General features: G+C 40.7%; 2 protein-coding genes across 2 annotated transcripts in view; both read right to left on the bottom strand.

Annotated features, from left to right (window-relative positions):
• LOC145509421 (uncharacterized) overlaps positions 1–19,890 on the bottom strand; it is a 132,279-nt gene that overhangs the window by 70,531 nt on the left and 41,858 nt on the right. The gene's annotated exons all lie outside the window — the stretch shown is intronic.
• Positions 18,768–19,800, bottom strand: LOC145511492 (PHD finger protein 11-like). Its single transcript, XM_081504903.1, is given in 2 exon segments — positions 18,768–19,596; positions 19,599–19,800. Coding segments are annotated over 2 exon segments (951 nt in total). The 3' UTR covers positions 18,768–18,847.

The following is a 19,890-nucleotide window of genomic DNA, read 5'->3' as shown; positions in this document are numbered from 1 at the left end:
TAAGTACCTGGAATCCTAGTACACAAGTGTTGACGGGAACTCTAAATATTATTCATTTTATGTGTATATTTAACACTTGCATGATCTTAGAAACACTTCTTACACATACCCTTGAGACTGTAGTATTTAGATTCTAGAAATAGCAGTAAAATTTAAAATGTTCATTATAATTTTATATTAAGAGAATTCACAGAAAAGGGGTTTTCACTCAAACTGGAGATTGGTGGTGTGATACTTCTGTAATCAGAAGAGAAGAGCTTTGTCTTCCTAATGGAAATGATGCCTACAATTCTCATAGTGATAACAGTTATGGGCAGTGATGTATCTATGGGCACTGCACTGCATTATTCATTTTGAGCAGATTTGCTTATTCAAGCAACCAATACTCCCAAGTCGCCTCCATTTCACCTCTTTCTTTTATTTTATTCACCTTTATTACTAAATATGAGCAGTAACGTTAGCACCAAAATAGCTTTCATGACATTTTATCCTTTACTCTAGTAAAGGATAAAGACATTAATAAAAAAAAAAAATCACAGAAATGTGAAACTTCAACTGATTTATATGAATTTATTTGAGCATATTAATTGAAGATGTGATCTAGTCAAAGAGATTAAGGAATTTTCCCTAGAGAAGAGAGAATTGAACAGATGCCTAAAGGTGTGAGGAAGTTAACCATTCTTAGAATCAGCACGAGCAAAGTTCATGGAATGAAGTGAAGAGAATAAGGTAAATGAGATCATCAATAAAGCTGGAATGGTAGGTAGAGAACAGACCACAGTGTGACATTAGGCTATGCTAAGGAATTTTACCCGCATCATACAGCCATAAAATCCACTTAAGGATTCTAACCAGGAGGTGAGGAGGGAACAAACATGATCCGGTTTGACTTTACACCAAATTAGGCCTACAAGGAGGAGACAGACAGGGAGAGAAGGAGGTAAGAGTTAAGTCAGTCAGTTGGGAGGCTATTTAGATATGTATCTTGATCTCCCAGGTGACTAGTGGAGATGGAAAGAGGTATAAATTCCAGAGATACTTAGGAATCTTGATTCACTGGATGTGGGAGGTGAGGAAGAAGAGGTGTCAAAAGTAATTTCTAACTTTCTGTCTTGTATCACTAAACCAGATTTAAGGAGGGAAAATCATGAATTTGGGGGCAGGGGGAGACATACTGCGTTTGAAATGCTTTTGTGTGTGTTGGTTTTTTCTGTTCTTTTTTTAATTTGAAGTTGGTGGATTTACAATATTGTATTAGCTTCAGGTGTACAACATAGTGATTCAATATTCTTATAGATTATAGTCCATTTAAAGTTATTATAAAATATTGGTTATATCTCCAATATTTTGTGCTATACAATATATCCTTTGGCTTTATTTTTTTATTATTTTTAAATTAATTTTTATTGGAGAATAGTTGCTTTACAATGTTGTGCTAGTTTCTGCTGTACAGCAGAATGATTCAGCCATACATACACATATCCGTATGCCCTCTCCCTTTCGGATCTGGCTCCTGTTCAGGTCAGCACGGTGCATTAGGCGTGTTCCCGAGAGATGTCTACTCCATACATAGTCCCAGGAGTGTCCATGTGTCAGTCCCCATCTCCCAGTTCCACCCCCTTTCCCCTTGGCATCGATATATTTGGCCTTCCCTGGTGGCTCAGACGGTAGAGAATCTGCCTGCAATCCAGGAGACCTGGGTTCCATCCCAGAGCAGAGAAGATCCCCTGGAGAGGGGAACAGCGACCCACTCCAGTGTCCTTGCGGCTTCCCTGGCAATGTTCTCTATGCCTGTGTCTCTATCTCCGCTTTGCAAATGAGACCATTTATGCCATGTACCTCTCAATTCCTACCTTATCTTGCCCCTCTCTCTTTCCCTCTCCTAAAAATATTCAAATAAAGATATCAAGTTCACAGTGAGAAAATTTCTAATTTTAAGTTTAACAAATTAACTGGTACCAGACTACTCTTCCCATAGTAAATGATTATAAAACTGACAAAATATATGAAATAGTATTTTCAGATCTTGGTCAAAAGGCAGCACTGAACTCTAATCCCTGAGAAAGGAAATACACACAAGAAGTCCCATAATTGCCCTGAATTTCTGCCCCAGGGAAAATTTCCAGATTACAATACGAGGTGGAGTCCAGCAGAGCGCTGCAATACCACTCAGCAGAGGGATTGCCGAAGAAAGTAAAGTTTGAAGCGCTGGATATTGTAGACAAGGAAGCTGCAGAGAAAAAGATCTCACAAATCGACATAAGGATCATCTATTATCTTCAGTTCAGTTAAGTTCAGTCGCTCAGTCATGTCCAACTCTGCAATCCCCAAGAACCGCAGCACGCCAGGCCTCCCTGTCCAACACCACCTCCAGCAGTTCACCCAAACCCATGTCTATCGAGTCGATGATACCATCCAACCATCTCATCCTCTGTCGTCCCCTTCTCCTCCTGCCCTCAATCTTTCCCAGTATCAAGGTCTTTTCCAATGAGTCAGTTCTTTGCATCAGGAGGCCAAAGTATTGGCGTTTCACCTTCAACATCAGTCATTTCAATTCAGGACTGATTTCCTTTAGGGTGGACTGGTTGGATCTCCTTGCTGTCCAAGGGACTCTCAAGAGTCTTCTCCAACACCACAGCTCAAAAGTATCAGTTCTTCGGCACTCAGCTTTCTTTATTGTCCAACTCTCACATCCATACATGACCACTGGAAAAACCATAGCTTGACTAGACAGACCTTTGTTGGCCATGTAATGTGATATCTGAATATGTTACAAACTTCTGCTCTAAATATTTAGCAGATCTTCAGAATAGACAAGCATTCAGATGCATCTTGCTTTCCAGTTTCTGGTGGCTGCCAATATTCCTTGTTTTGTACCTACATCACTCCTATTATAAACAGTCAGTAATGTGGTTGTTTTTTTTTTTTAAGTAAGAAATAAATTAACTCAAAATAACTGAGAAAAAAGTTTTAACATTTTAGCCAATGAAATGCCAAGAAAATGCAAATTGCAGAATCTAAAAAGTTCACTGGTGCTTCATGGACTGTCTCAAAGAGGAAAGCCATATGTTTCCTCAGTAATTTCTTAAGGACAGAAATGAGCTCTGACTTTTACTCACACCTGGAGGTAAAGTCTGTAAGTCACATCTCCAATCCAACAACTGCCATAAAAGAATAATAAAACAGGAATTTCACTTTAACATGATTTTATATCTACTCCCAAGCCCCTCAAAATTAACAGTAAAGGATGAAAAATATAATCCCACAAGAACAAAGAGAACAGGAAGGTACAGACAGCAAATGAAAAAACCAAGAATAGTGATAAAATTACACCAAGAGACAGTGGGAAGGAGAACTCTTATGTAAGTAAGGTCAATCTTTAATATTGACCAGCCAAAAAGTTTGTTTGGTTTTCCATATCACCTTACGGAAAAACCCGAACCAACTTTTCAGGTAACCTGACAGTAACAAGATCTAGTAGATATCTAAAATCAATAAACCAATAGAAACAGCTTCTTTGGACATATGAAGGAAATGACAGGAAACGGACAGAGAGAAGGACACGCAGTCTCCCTTGAAGGGACAGGATCTGGCGTAGAGAGGAGGGATGTAGAAAATGCCTGAACTTGGTCGTAAGCTTTTAAACTGTGATTTTTAACACTACGTATTTTGGACTGATGAAAATTCAGATTGCTTTTCTTAAGTTCAATAAGGCTCAAAATAAGTTCAGTAAATTTATAAAATACGTCTTTTTTCAAATGTCACACTTTATTAAAAAGTGCTCCAGTTTTCCCAAAAGATCAATACTGTCGTTTTCTGACAGTCAGTCTCCTCTGTGTACTACTGTTGAAGGTTGATGTGTATTAACCACTGGCATGCGGCCCTAGAAAGAATCTTTATCTTATGGTAGAGAATTATAAAGGATTATCACTTTACTTCTACATTTCCTCCATATATTAATCAATTTGAGAAAATGTTCCCACTACAAACCTCCGCTTGCTCACCCTCTGACAGGGTACTTGAGGAGACCTACACTGGAAAGAGAGTGGAGTTTGAGGTCAGAGAGACTTAATTTTGAACTCGTGTTTCCTAACTTTCTAGCTTAAATATATTTATTAATTTCTCTAACCTATATTTTCTCATCTATAAAATGATAGCAATTCCATTAATGTATAAAATAATGCACATAAACATCTTGTAGTGTGCATAGCATACAGTAGGTATTCAATAAATGATGGATATTTTATTACGTGGATTTCTATGGCATGTTAATCAGAATTTTGTAATCCGAGTGCCCATAAATTCACAGGCCTACAAAATAAGGCCATATATCCTTTTAAAGTTTAAATTATCATGATCCAACTGTCCACAAGCTTTATTAACCAAAAAATGGTACTCCTAAAATGTCCCCAGTTACTTTGGGTCATCCAAAGAGCCCTGACAATCGTCCAGAAACCAGTTACTCCATACGTCTGCTCCTCAAAGTCCTGTTCTGTATCCGTGCTTCCTGCCCGTGAGGCCGCTGAGAAAACTCCAGACCAGCTCCACCACCACGTCCCGTGACCGATGGGGCCTGAGCCAAGACTCCGGCGTAGAGAGGCCACCAGTGAGAGTGCTAAGGGAAAGGGGAGGCCCCGCCCCTACTCCGTGTCACACTGCAGACAAGATTTGTCAAGTTACTCTGGGGGCAGGGGGAGGGGGTGGACAATTTAAGTTGGAGAACTGAGAGTCAACTTTTTTTTTAATTTAATGAGGCAGTGTATGGGAATTACTGCAGCTAGTTTATCTGCCTCTGGTAAAAAGAGGAGCTAAAGCCATTCTAAATGCTTAAGATTCAAGTAGTGGGCATGTTTAGAATCAAAAAAGTTTCTTGAATCAAAGTAACTTTGTACCCATCTGAAAAATACTGTAAGTCTTCATCATTCGCAGATTCTGTATATGCAAATTTGCCCACTTGCTCACAGTTTATTTGTAGCGCCCAAATGCATACATACGGTGCTTTCGCGGTAACTCCAACATGGACACGGGAGAGCGGTGAGAAATGCGTCCTCTGCGCACGTTCCGCGTGGAAGGCGGAGAGGCACTCTGCGTCCCCGTTTTAATTCTCCCAGTGTAAACAGTGTCCTTTTAAAAAAGCGTCCTTCCCCAGTGTATTTAGCGCCGCATTTTTCACACCTTGCGCTTTCTGTTGGTCATGTCCCTGTTGAAAGCAGCCCCGAGCACAGTGCTGAGCTGCTGCCTAGTGGCTCTAACTGGTTGATGAAAATGTTGTCACTACAGGCTCACGGGCATCTAACCCTGTATTTCCCCCGGGGCAATGATCCCTATTCTCTAATTCAGTGTTCCTGAAAACACCTAGGTAACAGAAGCCAATCATAAGAATCTACTATAGTCTGATTTATTAAAGTGGTTGAGGTCCCTCTTTGTCTGCGCACTAGGGGGAAATAAACCAATGAGACATAAGCTCATTATGACAGGCTGGGGAGACAGGAACTAGTGAGATTCAGCCTTTGCTGTGACAGGCAGAAGTTCCTGAGAACGCAACAGGGGAAAAAGCTCCAAAAGGTCTGAGCTGTAGGTTGCTACAGGTGGTATCATCCATACCTCAGAATGGACCCTTCTCCAACTCTCCAAGGACTAGCAAGATGAGGATCCAAGCCACTCAATCAAGGTCCAGGGGAAGCCGTCCGCACTGGAGCCACCCAATTCATCTACGACCAGGGATAGGATGCCTTATTCCCTAGAGTCACGCCGGAGCCAGAAGTGGCAGAACGGGACTCATCCTTAGGTTTTCCTATTTGGGGCCTACACTTACTAAATGGGTTTTTTTTTCATTTGTTTGTTTAAGTGCCCAGTGTTAAAAGGGTATTGATTTACTTGAACTAGGCAAGTAGACTAGAGTGAAATAGAAAAAGTGATAGTAAATCAATAAAGTCAGCCTTTAGAAGCTCTTCTGAAACACTCCAAAGTAACTCTGTTTGCTGTTCACAAGGTCCTGCTCAAGAGTCCTCTCAGCTTCTGACCATCACCTCTTGCCGGGCACCTTTCCACATCTTAGTAAGAGCAGTCGTTCTGCTAAGTCTTTCAGTTCAGTTCAGTTCAGTTGCTCAGTCGTGTCCGACTCTTTGCGACCCCATGAATTGCAGCACGCCAGGCCTCTCTGTCCATCACCAACTCCCGGAGTCTACCCAAACCCATGTCCATCGAGTCGGTGATGCCATCCAACCATCTCATCCTCTGTCGTCCCCTTCTCCTCCCGCCCCTGATCCTACCCAGCATTAGGGTCTTTTCCAATGAGTCAACACTTCGCATGAGGTGCCCAAAGTATTGGAGTTTCAGCTTCAACATCAGACCTTCCAATGAACACCCAGGATTGATCTTTTAGGATGGATTGATTGGATCTCCTTGCAGTCCAAGGGACTCTCAAGAGTCTTCTCCAACACCACAGTTCAAAAGCATCAATTCTGTGGCGCTCAGCTTTCTTCACCATCCAACTCTCACATCCATACATGACCACTGGAAAAACCATAGCCTTGACTAGACGGACTTTTGTTGGCAAAGTAATGTCTCTGCTTTTAAATATGCTATCTAGGTTGGCCATAACCTTCCTTCCAAGGAGTAAGCGTCTTTTAATTTCATGGCTACAATCACCATCAGCAGTGATCTTGGAGCCCAAAAAAATAAAGTCTGACACTGTTTCCACTGTTTCCCCATCTATTTCCCATGAAGTGATGGGACCAGATGCCATGATCTTAGTTTTCTGAACGTTGAGCTTTAAGCCAACTTTTTCACTCTCCTCTTTCACCTTCATCAAGAGGCTCTTTAGTTCTTCTTCACTTTCTGCCATAAGGGTGGTGTCATCCGCATATCTGAGGTTATTGATATTTCTCCTGCCAATCTTGATTCCAGCTTGTGTTTCTTCCAGCCCAGCATTTCTCATGATGTACTCTGCATATAAGTTAAATAAGCAGGGTGACAATATACAGCCTTGACGTACTCCTTTTCCTATTTGGAACCAGTCTGTTGTTCCATGTCCAGTTCTAACTGTTGCTTCCTGACCTGCATACAGGTTTCTCAAGAGACAGGTCAGATGGTCTGGTATTCCCATCTCTTTCAGCTAAGTCTTTAAACACGGCTAATTTAAACCCAGGAAATCAGTCCTGAATATTCATTGGAAGGACTGATGTTGAAGCTGAAACTCCAATACTTTGGCCACCTGATGCGAAGAATTGACTCATTTGAAAAGATCCCAATGCTGGGAAAGATTGAGGGCAGGAGGAGAAGGGGACGACAGAGGATAAGATGGTTAGATGGCATCACCAACTCAATGGACATGAGTTTGAGTAAGCTCCAGGAGTTGGTGATGGACAGGGAGGCCTGGTGTGCTGCAGTCCATGGGGTCGCAAAGAGTCAGACACGACTGAGTGATTGAACTGAACTGAACTGAATTCAATTCAAACCAAGTTCATTTGCCTGCTTGGAAACAGATTCCAAACACTGGCTTCATTTTCAGCTCCTTTTCTTTCATATGCAACACACACACACACACACACACACACACACACTTTTTGCATTATTATTTTTGTAGTTCAGCTCAATGAGCCCCAAATGGAGAAAAGCAGACAAAGAAATGCCCTGCCAACTAAAGATAACAGCAAGAACACAGTGCTTAGCAAGTATCAGGGACAAAGTCTTACCTACAGTAATTCATTTAATTCTCACAACTCCATGGGATGGTGATTTTCATAACCCTCATTTAAAACATATGGAAATCAAGGGGTAGAAAAGTTAAGTTACTTGCCCAAAGTTGCACAGTGACAGACTTGAACTCCGGCAGTCTGGGTCTAGAATCTGTTTTCTTAACCAAAACACAGCACTGCCTCCCCAATTATCTATAAACTGCTAAAATGAGAGAACTTGTTTGGTTTTTCTCTAGCAGTTCCTAGCATGATGCAATTACACCATTAGCTCACAAACACAAGTATCTACATGAGAACTTCTCTGAGGCTTGGGCAATTTTTATAATATGAAACTACCTTGAACGTTTTCAAGGATTTGTGATGTCCCGTGTAATGTCATTACCAAAGGCGAAACTGTTCCAGTTAGCGGGTGACGCTGTTTTTGCCGTTCTAGAAAAACAAGCTAATCTGAGGACCAACAGGCCTTTTCCCAGTTTCCCATAGATAACCCAGTTCAGATTCAAGGGCATGGAGACTTTGGTTGAAAAATACAGTTATGGGCGTCCCTGGTGGCTCAGGGGTAAAGAAGCCACCTTCCAATGCAAGAGACATGGGTTTGACCCGTGGTCCAGGAAGAACCCACATACTGTAGAGCAACGAAGCCTGTGTGCCACAGCCACTAAGCTGTGCTCTGGAGCCTGGGAGCTGCGACTAAGGAGCCCACGTGCCACAGCTACTGAAGCCTGAGTGCCCTAGAAGCCATGCTCTGCAACAGGAGAAGCTACTGCAGTGAGACGCACGCGCCACAACTAGAGAAGGGTCCATGCTTGCTGCGCCCAGAGGAAAGCCCACAGAGCAACAAAGAGCCAGCAGTCAAAAAATAAAACAATAAATAAAATTAAATTCAAAAAAGCAAAAATATGGCCATGGTTCTGTGGAGTGGGGAAATAATAACTTTTCTTGATTCTCTGACAGCTGGAATATGAGATGAGAAAAAGGTGAGGTGAATCTGAGATTACATACTCAGAGGAGATGGTACAGTGTTTATGACTAAGGGCGACAGAAACCTGAGGAAGCTAGGAAAGCCCGTAAACCATGACAAGTCAGCTTTTGCTATCCTGAGCCTGCCAACAGCAGTATCTGTCAGCCTAGTAGCTCTGTGGCCTGTCAGTCAAACATTTATCAACTGCTTCTCAGGAAGATGCTCAGTGGTAAACATTTCGCAAAGACAAACACATTATATAAATGCCATAAAATGTGTTGGAGAGATTTCCAGCCACTGCTAACCTCATCTGAGCAAATATGAAGAGTTCATTAACATCCAGAGAACCATCCACATCTGACACTCCAGTCACTTTAAACCTTTCAAAAGTGAAAAGATTCAATAAAAATCACCAAAACAAAGTATGTTTCCTACTATTTGATAAATCAATAGTATTGTGTTTTTCACAAATATCTGACTCTAGAGAGAACTTCAGTGTAGCAATCTGAACAGGCTTACAAGCAATATTTTACTTTATTCATTTGAAGATACCCGTTGATTTCTTATATATAAACTCCCTAGTTAATTTAATTATTTCTAGGTGATCTGGAACACCATTTTAAAGTTGACTACCCTTCTTTCAGGCTTCCGAGGTGGCGCTAGCGGTAAAGAACCCACCCACCAATGCAGGTTAGACCTAAGAGACACGGGTCTGATCCCTGGTTCAGGTAGATTCCCTGGAGGAGAGTATGGCAACCCACTCCTTGTCTGAAGAATCCCACGGACAGAAGAGCCTGGTGGGGTATAGCCCATAGGTTCACAGAGTCAGACACAACTGAAGTGACTTAGCATGCATGCACACACCCTTCTTTCACATGCCAATCTCTTTGAGATATAAAGATTTAATATCTATTAATGAGGCAACAATCATTTGAATTCCATATACATAAAAGAAGAAATTTCAACAATAATGTCTCTCATTCTTAAATATTGGTCATGTTGTAACAAACTAATGTTGCCATTTGTGTACTAACATAGAATTACTTTACACAGTAAGGTATTGATTTTCAAACTGCTCTCCTGAAGCCCATGGTTCTGGGATGTGTAAGGAGTCTACTTGGGTGAAAAAAAGTAAGAAAACTAAATGGCCAAGGGAATTGGGCCCACAAGCATCATTGTAATCAATTTTTAAATCTATCATAAATTACAGTCTTACATACAATATTTTGGGGAGAAAAAGAATTTCTAGCTAAAAAAATATGTAAATTACCTCTAATGGAATTCTGTTCTACCAAAGGAAAATATTGAAAATCTAATTCTAGTCTTTACCCTGTAAAAACAATAATTATTTTTAGTGGTTTCCAAGATAATGTGCTTCAATTATGTTCAGCTATTAGTTTGGTAATTTCATATTAAGTGAAATCTCAAATGTAATCAAATATCACAAACCATTTAAGTCATACTTTTAATCTGAAAAAAATCTAGATATTTAGATACCTTTTCCTTAAACAAATATATTACCTTTCACAATAATCACCAAAATGAGGTAAATTTTTCTTTTGTTTTTCACACCTCTCAATGTTTCTTAGTTATTTGCACTTAAATTGACTATTTTCTCTCCAAAGTATTCTACTGTCTCCATTAGTTTATTTTTCTATTATTCTATGTGAATAAAAATGAAGCATTCCTATCATACAACAAAATTAAATTACATTATATGCCTGAAGTTCAAGGATAATTTAATTTTACATTTATTCATTTGTGGTATTTCTAAATTTATTTGAAGTGCTATGTTATTGTATAGAAAAATGTTTCCATCTTGATAATGAAAAATACCTCAGTAATTTCATCAAGATTCCATTTAAAGTTACAGAGATAAGAAATAGTCAAAATCTCATCAACACAATTCCTTCATAAATGTCAGTAGCATATTAAAAAGCAGAGACATTACTTTGCCAACAAAGGTCCGTCTAGTCAAGGCTATGGTTTTTCCAGTGGTCATGTATGGATGTGAGAGTTGGACTATAAAGAAAGCTGAGCACCGAAGAATTGATGCTTTTGAAGTGTGGTGTTGGAGAAGACTCTTGAGAGTCCCTTGGACTGCAAGGAGATCCAACCAGTCCATCCTAAAGGAGATCAGTCCTGGGTGTTCATTGGAAGGACTGATGTTGAAGCTGAAACTCCAATACTTTGGCCACCTCATGCAAAGAGCTGACTCATTGGAAAAGACCCTAATGCTGGGAAGGATTGTGGGCAGGAGGAGAAGGGGACGACAGAGGATGAGATGGCTGGATGGCATCACCGACTCGATGGACATGGGTTTGGGTAAACTCTGGGAGTTCGTGATGGACAGGGAGGCCTGGAGTGCTGCAGTTCTTGGGGTCGCAAAGAGTCGGACACGACTGAGCGACTGAACGGAAATGAACTGACCAACATGTGTGAGTTGTAAGAAACGTTTTGTACAGAATTAAACTGTATGTAGATCTTTTTTTATTCTTCATCACTTCCTTAAAATAAGGGAAATTAATAGATTGACAACACTGGATAGAAACTTTGAAATTATTTTATCTAACATATTGTTTTATTGTTTAACATTGCGAACTTAAAGCCCCCCAAAAGAGAAATACTTTTTATTTAACAGAAAAATTATAACCAAAATACAGTCTTCTATCTAAAGCCCTTTCAATTACATTATCATAAAACAGAATACTATAAACGATGGCATACAATAAATATAATAGAGAATTGTAGCTGCATGTCAAGACAGCCTTCCATGAACTCCTACCCTCCAACAGAAACTGTAACAATAACCAAAGCACCTAGGACATGTTCTATTTAAATATATTTACCAGAAGATTATAGGCATAGTTATTAACATAAAAATATAAATAGCAAGCATTAAATGAGAAAATGACATGCAGATACTAAGCCAATTGCTTAGCTATTTATTGCAAAATTTTCCATCTTTGGAACATCTGTCAGCTCAGGCACAATGACCAGGAGGCAGACAGCTTCTCGGCGTCCCTCCCAGCCTGGCCCGAGGAGGCCTGAGCTCTCTCCTCAGGCACCGGCATGCTGGCAGCCTTACCATTTCTAGGCTTTGTTACAGGAACCATCTCTAACCTTCAGAGAATGGTTTTCAACAGACTGAGGGACAATCACTCTCCTCCTCTCAGGCAGCGTGCTCAGTTGTGTTCACTCTCTGTGACCCCCTGGACTGCAGCCCACCAGGCTCCTCAGTCCATGGAATTTTCCAGGCAACAATACTAGAGTGGGTTGCCATCTCCTACTTCAGGGCATCTTCCTGACTCAGGGATCAAACCCACATCTCCTGCGTTTCCTGTATTGGCACACAAATTCGCTACCACTGTGCCGCCTGGGAAGCCTGGAGGGACACTAGAAAGTCCAGCCAACAGACGAGATGGCGCATGCAAAATTCACCTGGGGCTGCAGGCAAGGGGCAGGTGAGGAAAAGTCACTTGCAAACTAGTGAGGAAAGAAATCATTTTTAAAAGGGAATAAAAGGCTGTTTAATCAGAATTTGCTGACAACTGAAAAGAGACATGTATTCTCAAAAACATTATAGACTGTTATCTAAGGTGAAGAACTTTCGAGCACCCTAAGAAATAGGCAATCATTTGGAGGTACTCAAAAGACTGACTGTAGCTCAAGAGAGAAATGTTTGTTCACGGACAGTTGAAACTGATACTAGGCACTAGAGATATAGACTAGCTGTCAAAATGTCACTGACAGAGAACATAGTGGTTTTAAAATTAAACCCAAATCAATTAGGCTAACATATCAGGATCACAAAATAAATCTCTATTACTACAATATGGGAAAACGAAAGCAAATCTAATCCTTCCAATGAGTCACATTCCACTGAGTAACAAGGAAATTTATACTTTCCAATTAATACTATCTCAGTCATTTCAAGTTTAACTAGTCTCCTCGTAGTATACAAAATTTCTTTTCAAGTAACTGTGGTTCAAGGATTCTCCCTGTACTTTCCAAAGACTATCAGAATATCTCCCATTTCACCTTCTCTTCTACAATGTGACCTTACCACATTCCATCAAGAAATGGGGCCTAATTTTTCCAAAGAAGATATACAGATGGCAAATAGGCACATGAAACGATGTTCAACATTGCTTAGTGTTAGAGTAATGCAAATCAAAATTATAATAACTCGCACCACTCAGAACAGCCATCATCAAAAAAAAAAAAAATCTACCAACAATAAATGCTAGAGAGGGTGTGGGGAAAAGGGAACCCTCTTTTGCTGTTGGTGGGAATGTAAATTGGTACAGTTACTATGCAGAACAATATGGAGGTTCCTCAAAAAACTAAAAACAGGACTACGTTATGATCCAACAAACCCACTTCTGGGCATATACCTGGAGAAAACCCTAATTTGAAAAGACACATGTACTCCTATGTTCACAGCAGCACTATTTACAACAGCCAGGACATGGAAACAACCTAAACATCCACCAACAGAGGAATGGATAAAGAAGACGTGCTGTGCGCGCGCGCGCGTACACACACACACACACACACACACACACACACACACATACAATGAAATATCACTCAGCCATAAAAAAGAACAAAATAATGAAATAATGCCATTAGCAGCAATGTGGATGGACCTAGAGATGGTCATACTGAGTGAAGAGAGTCAGACACACAGAGACAAATATCATGGTATCTCTTATATGTGAAATCTGAAAAGGGGTACAAATGAGCTTAGTTACAAAACAGATGTAGAAATTAAACTTATGGTTACCAGGAAATAAGGGAGGGGGATAAATTGGGAGATGGGAGACTAGGATTGACACATAACACTACTATTTATAAAACACATAACTAATAAGAACCTACCGTATAGGACAGGGAACTCTACTCAATATTCTGTAATAGCTGATATGGGAAAAGAATCTAAAAAATGAGTGGCTATATGTATAACTCATTCACTATGCTGTACCCCTGAAACTAATACAACGTGGTAAATCAACCAAACCAAAAAAAATTATTTTTGAAAACTACAATAAGGTACCATCACACACCAGCTATAATGGCTATCACTAAAGTCTACAAGTAACAAATGCTGAAGAGGGTGTGGAGGAAAATGAACCATCTCACACTGTTGGTAGGAATGTAAATTTGTACAGCTACTTTGGAAAACAGTATGGAGGTTCCTCAAAAAAAATAAGCAGAGTTTCCATATGATCCTGCAATCCCATTCCTGGGCATATAGTCAGAAAAAAACTATAATGTGAAGTGATATATTCACCCCAGTGTTCATAGGGGCACTATTTACCATAACCAGGACATGAAAGCAAAATAATGTCCATTGACAGATGAATGGATAAAGAAAATGTGTTTGTAGTGGAATACTACTCAGCCATAAAAAAGAATGAAATAATGCCATTTCTAGCAACCTGGATAGACCTACAGATTATTACAGTAAGTAAAGTAAGTACGAAAGAGAAAGATAAATACCATATGGTATCACGTATATGTGGAATCTCAGATAGAAGAAGCAAGAACTACAATCCCACAGACTCCAGAATGAAAAACACAATCATAGAGAGCTAACCAAAATGATCGCGTGGATCACAGCCTTCTGTAGCACAATGAAGCTACGAGCCATGCCACGCAGCGCCACCCAAGACGGACGGGTCATGGTGGAGAGAGTTCTGACAAAATGTGGTCCACTGGCATAGGCAATGGCAAATCACTCTGGGGTTCTGCCTCAAGAATCCCATTAACAGTATGAAAAGGCAAAAAAGATAGGACACCAAAAGCTGAGCCCCGCAAGTCAGTAGGGGTCCAATATGCTTCTGGGGAAGAGCAGAGAAACAGCTGCAGACGGAATGAAGAGGCTGGGCCAGAGCGGAAATGACGCTCAGCTGCTGTGTCTGATGAAAGTGGAGTCCAACGATGTAAGCAATACTGCACAGAAACCTGGAATGTTAGATCCATGAATCAAGGTAAACTGGATGTGGTCAAGCAGGAGATGGCAAGAGTGAACATCAATACTTTAGGAATCAGTGAACTAAAATGGATGAGAAGAGGGGAATTTAATTCATGGCCATTATATCTACTACTGTGGGCAAGAATCCCTTAGAAGAAATGGAGTAGCCCTCAAAGTCAACAAAAAAGTTCGAAATGCAGTACTTGGGTGCAATCTCAAAAACAAAAGAATGATCTCGGTTCCTTTCCAAGGCAAACCATGCAAAATCACAGTAATCCAAGTCTATGCCCCAACCACTAATGCCAAAGTAGCTGACACTGAACGGTTCTACGAAGACCTACAACACCTTCTAGAACTAACACCAAAAAAAGATATCTTTTCATCATAGGGAATTGGAATTCAAAGTAGGAAGTCAAGAGATATCTGGAACAACAGGCGAGTTTGGCCTTGGAGTACAATATGAAACGGGGCAAAGGCTAACAGGGTTTTGCCATGAGAACACACACATAGCAAACACCCTCTTCCAACAACACAAGAGACGACACTACAAATGGACATCACTGGATCATCAATAATGAAATCAAACTGATTATATATTCTTTGCAAATTAAGATGGAGAAGCTCTCTCTATAAAGTCAGCAAAAACAAGACCTAGAGCTGACTATGGCTCAAATAATGAACTCCTATTGCAAAGTTCAGGCTTAAATTGAAGAAAGTAGGGGAACCCACTAGACCATTAAGGTATGACCTAAAACAAATCCCTTATGATTGTACAGCAGAGGCGACAAGCAGATTCAGGGATTAGATCTGGTAGACAGAGTGTCTGAAGAACTATGGATGGAGGCTCATGTACAGAAGGTGCTGACTAAAGCCATCTTCAAGAAAAAGAAATACAGGAAGGCAGGTGGTTAACTGAGGAGGCCTTACGATTAGCCGAGAAAAGAAGAGAAGTGAAAGGCAAAGGAGAAAAGGAAAGAGACATACCCAACTGACTGCAGAGTTCCAAAGACAGGAAGCCTTATTAAACGAGCAAGGCAAAGAAATAGAGGAAAACAACAGAATGGGAAAAGCTCGAGATCACTTCAAGAAAACTGGAGATACCAAGGGAGCACTTCAAGCAAAGATGGGCACAATAAAAGACAGAAGCGGCAAGGACCTAACAGAAGCAGTAGAGGTCAAGAAAAGGTGGCAAGAATACACAAAGAAACTGTATAAAAAAGATCTTAATGACTTGGATAACCATGACAGTGTGGTCATTAATCTACAGTCAGACATCCTGCAGTGAGAAGTCAAGTGGGCCTTAGGAAGCATCACAACGAACAAATCTAGTGGAGGTGATGGGATTTCAGTGGAGCTATTTCAAATCATAAAAGATGATGCTGTTAAAGTGCTGCACTCAATATGCAAGCAAATTTGGAAAACTAAACAATGGCCACAGGACTGGGAAAGTTCAGTTTTCATTTCAGTCTCAAAGAAAGGCAATACCAAGGAATGTTCAAAGTACCATACAATTGCATTCATTTCACATGCTAACAAGGTAATGTTCAAAATCCTTCAAGCTAGGCTTTAACACTATGTGAACTGAGAACTTCCAGATGTACAAGCTGGATTTAGAAAAGGCAGAGGAACCAGAAATCAAAGTGCCAACATCCATTGGATGATAGAAAAAGAACTACTCCAGGAAAACACCTACTTCTGCTTTATTGACTACACTAAAGACTTCGATTGTGCAGATCACAAAAAACTGTGGAAAATTCTTAAAAGAGATGGGAATACCAGACTACCTTACCTGTCTCCTGAGAAACCTGTATGTAGGTCTGAGGTCCTTTACACAAAGACCTCTTTGTCTCAACTCTGGCCCTCTGATGGACCATTGACACTATCAGCCCCTCCACATCTCCTCTCTAGAGGATAAGGAAATTTCTTAATTTCCTCCCACTCTGGGCATACCCGGGAACTGAGAAGGCTGCCTGTGTCATCCCTTTACCACACTTGTGTTTTCACCCTTGCCATATATGTGAGATCTTCTCTGAATTCTGCAGTCTCCCCTGAGCTCCCTTCTACTTGACCCTCTGATGTGGTCAGATTCTTCCACACACACATGCATGTTTCTGCCACAGACACTGGGTTCCACTTCCAAGAGGAGAAAAATGAGGGCATGAAAGCCTCACCTCTGGACCACATCTCTCTCTCTCTCTTTTCTTTTCCTAAACCCACACGTTCAGAAAAGGAGAGTATCCTACATATATTTTTCCCAAGCAAACACTTCTTCATTTTACCTATTGATAACTCCTTCCCAGGAGACATGAAACCTCAGTTCCCAGCCTCAATAATAGAAGAGGTATCTTCTCTACACTAAAAGATAATATAATCTGAACATCCCAGGCATGGCTCTTCATATGAAAGTCATAAAACTACTAGGAAAAAAAGTCCATTTTGGCTTAATACCATGAAAATATCATTCCTGTTACAACATGGAATATTACAGTTTTCTAATCTTTAAATGGAAAAGTGAGCAGAAAGGGACCTGCTTTACCACTGAGTTGTTTCCCTCAGGAGACATAATCTGATTGCAACATATTGGGATCATATTTTTAAAAGTACACTGGCAGGTTTTCTGATTCCTTTGAATGTGGATTTCATATCCTTTAGATGTGATCAGAGTATAAGAGTGAAGACATCTCACATGGTATTAATAAATACACAATTAGCAGGTGAAATGAAAATCATTTACAATATGGATTCAAAGAGCGTCTTCCTCTTAGTGTCTTTATGTCATTCTGGTAATTCCTAAAACTTCCATGGAGTAAATTTACTAAAACAGTGAATATTTGCTTATTTTTGTCCTCCTTATCCATCATCATTGGAGAAGGCAATGGCACCCCACTCCAGTACTCCTGCCTGGAAAATCCCATGGACGGAGGAGCCTGGTAGGCTGCAGTCCATGGGGTCGCAAAGAGTTGGACACGACTGAGCGACTTCACTTTCACTTTTCACCTTCATGCATTGGAGAAGGAAATGGCAACCCACTCCAGTACTCCTGCCTGGAAAATCCCATGGACCGAGGAGCCTGGAAGGCTGCAGTCCATGGGGTCACACAGAGTCGGACACGACTGAAGTGACTTAGCAGCATCCATCATCATTGTCCATTTTTCAAATGGGCAAGATAATTTATATTTTTGAATCAGTTGTCCCGTCTGTACAGTACTAAAAAGCAACAGAAAAATTTCCTATTCCCATCTCCAAGTCATATGTAAGGCTACAGACAATAATGCCAATCTGGAATTGAATAAGAGTCAGTGTGCAGAGTGAAATCTCTATAACGGATTCTTGGATTTAAAATACATATGTCTGACTAAACCCTAGTCTTTATGTGTGATCAATACATTAACCAATTTTCTGCTGTTTAAAGTCAAGGGCCAAAAAAAAAAAATTATAACAAGGGCCAATTACTATAAAATAGTGACAATATGTTTATCACTATTTAACCATTAAGACATATCTTCTAATGAGAACTTTTAGTCATATGAACATCAGTAAAATATGCTTCTAAATAAAAAAAAATGGATATTTCATTATCCATCTCAATTAACCATTATGCCACATTTATGAAACTCTAAAGGAGAAAGAATTTTAAATTCACATAAGTCTTTTATTTTTTTTTTTGGTAATGTATAATATTAAATTTATTATATCAAAGAGGTATTATGGGCTGGAACTAGTCTCAAAAGATAAAAACATAGGAATGGGAGTTTCTGCCCACAGGCTGCTTATACTCTAGTGGTTTGATGTGCAATACAGTGGCTTACACCAAGAAGAGACGTGAGGAGAACGACAATCTCGGTGAAGACCTCACAGCAGAACATGCAAAGGACCTGGGGCGGGAGCACCTGGCATCCACTCAGCTCAGGGGAGGGGAGGAGGCCACTAAAAGATTTTTAAGAGCCATGGGAAGCATGGTCTAATTTACTCAAGTAGACTCTGAGGAATATTTTACTAGTGGGAGAGAGGTAGAAGTGAGATGACACTAAGGAGGGGGAGGCAGTAAACAGGCTTCAGATGCCCATCAGCAAGAACAGGTAAGAACGGGCAAGGACCAGAGACACCCCAGGGGCCTGGTGCTCAAGGTGTGTGGCTTTCACAGGCCAGTCTCCAGCTTTCACCCTGTCTGCAACTGTGCTCAATTCCTGGCTTAGGAAATGGTCCTTAAGAAGACACAGAAGAATCTGAAGTGGAACTTGACTGAAGCCCAGAGCACAAGGTTTGTTTTAAGTCCTGGAGCAGCTCAATCTCTTCCTTCAGCTGCTGTCGGCTCTCTTCAGATTCATGAATTTGATTCTCTATTGCTGCTTGAAAGTTTACAAGTGTGTCTTCAAACAATCTACAGTCAAAAAGTGAAGTCCCGATTTCTTCCTAGTCTGATTCTGCAGTGGTCTCATCCATGAGTCTTTCCTGAAGCAAATGAAGTTTGTCTAATAGTTCTTCAAATAAAGCATCAAGAAGCCCTGCTTCTTTACATTTCTTGAGAAAAGCAGCTTTCACAATTGCATCTGTGTGTCTGTCGTCCTTTTCCTTCTTCAGTGCCATTCTCTCAGGTGGCTGTACATGATTGCCTGTTGAGAGACGTTTACTCCTTCCTCTGTTTCTTTTCACTCCTGAAAAGCAGGCATTTTGAGGGTCAGCATGTTGTTGGCAAAACACTTTATAAATTCCTGAACGTCCATCAGCTTGTAGAACTGCGTGGTCATTCTTGGCACAGAAAAAGTGGTAATTCTTGGCACAGGATTTTAAGTCACATCCCACGGTGGCTCCTTTTTTCCCACAAAACGTGCATTTCAACTTCCTTCCTCTCTTGATTTCTTTCTTTACTGATTCCACGTCAAAATTTCTATCATTATTATGTGTATCATGGTCCTCACATTCCACAAGTGCTGAGGAATACAGCAAACAGTTTCATGAGCAGCTATATTCTCTGACTGTGCAAAGTACAGGACACTACACTCGAGGTCTTTGGGGCAGAGTGCACATATCCTTTTTTGCAACCTTTCTGCAACCTGGAAGACACCGGTCGGGAGCGGGACTGTGTCCTGCGCGGCCTGGTCCTCAGACCAGCTAGCGCCGCGGGTCGACTCGGGCGCGGAAGGCTCCGCCGTGTCCATGTCTGCGCGGTGCGACCCCTAAATTCACATAAGTCTTTTAAATCAGTAGAAGACAAGCACTCTATCTATCTTGCTCATCTCTGTATTTCC

Source organism: Giraffa tippelskirchi, chromosome 6 (genome assembly GCF_054371585.1).
Source record: "Giraffa tippelskirchi isolate mGirTip1 chromosome 6, T2T-mGirTip1v1.2.pri, whole genome shotgun sequence".
NCBI classification, from domain to species: domain Eukaryota; kingdom Metazoa; phylum Chordata; class Mammalia; order Artiodactyla; family Giraffidae; genus Giraffa; species Giraffa tippelskirchi.
Note: the sequence above shows the minus strand (reverse complement) of the source record. Positions and strands in the feature narration are given on the sequence as shown.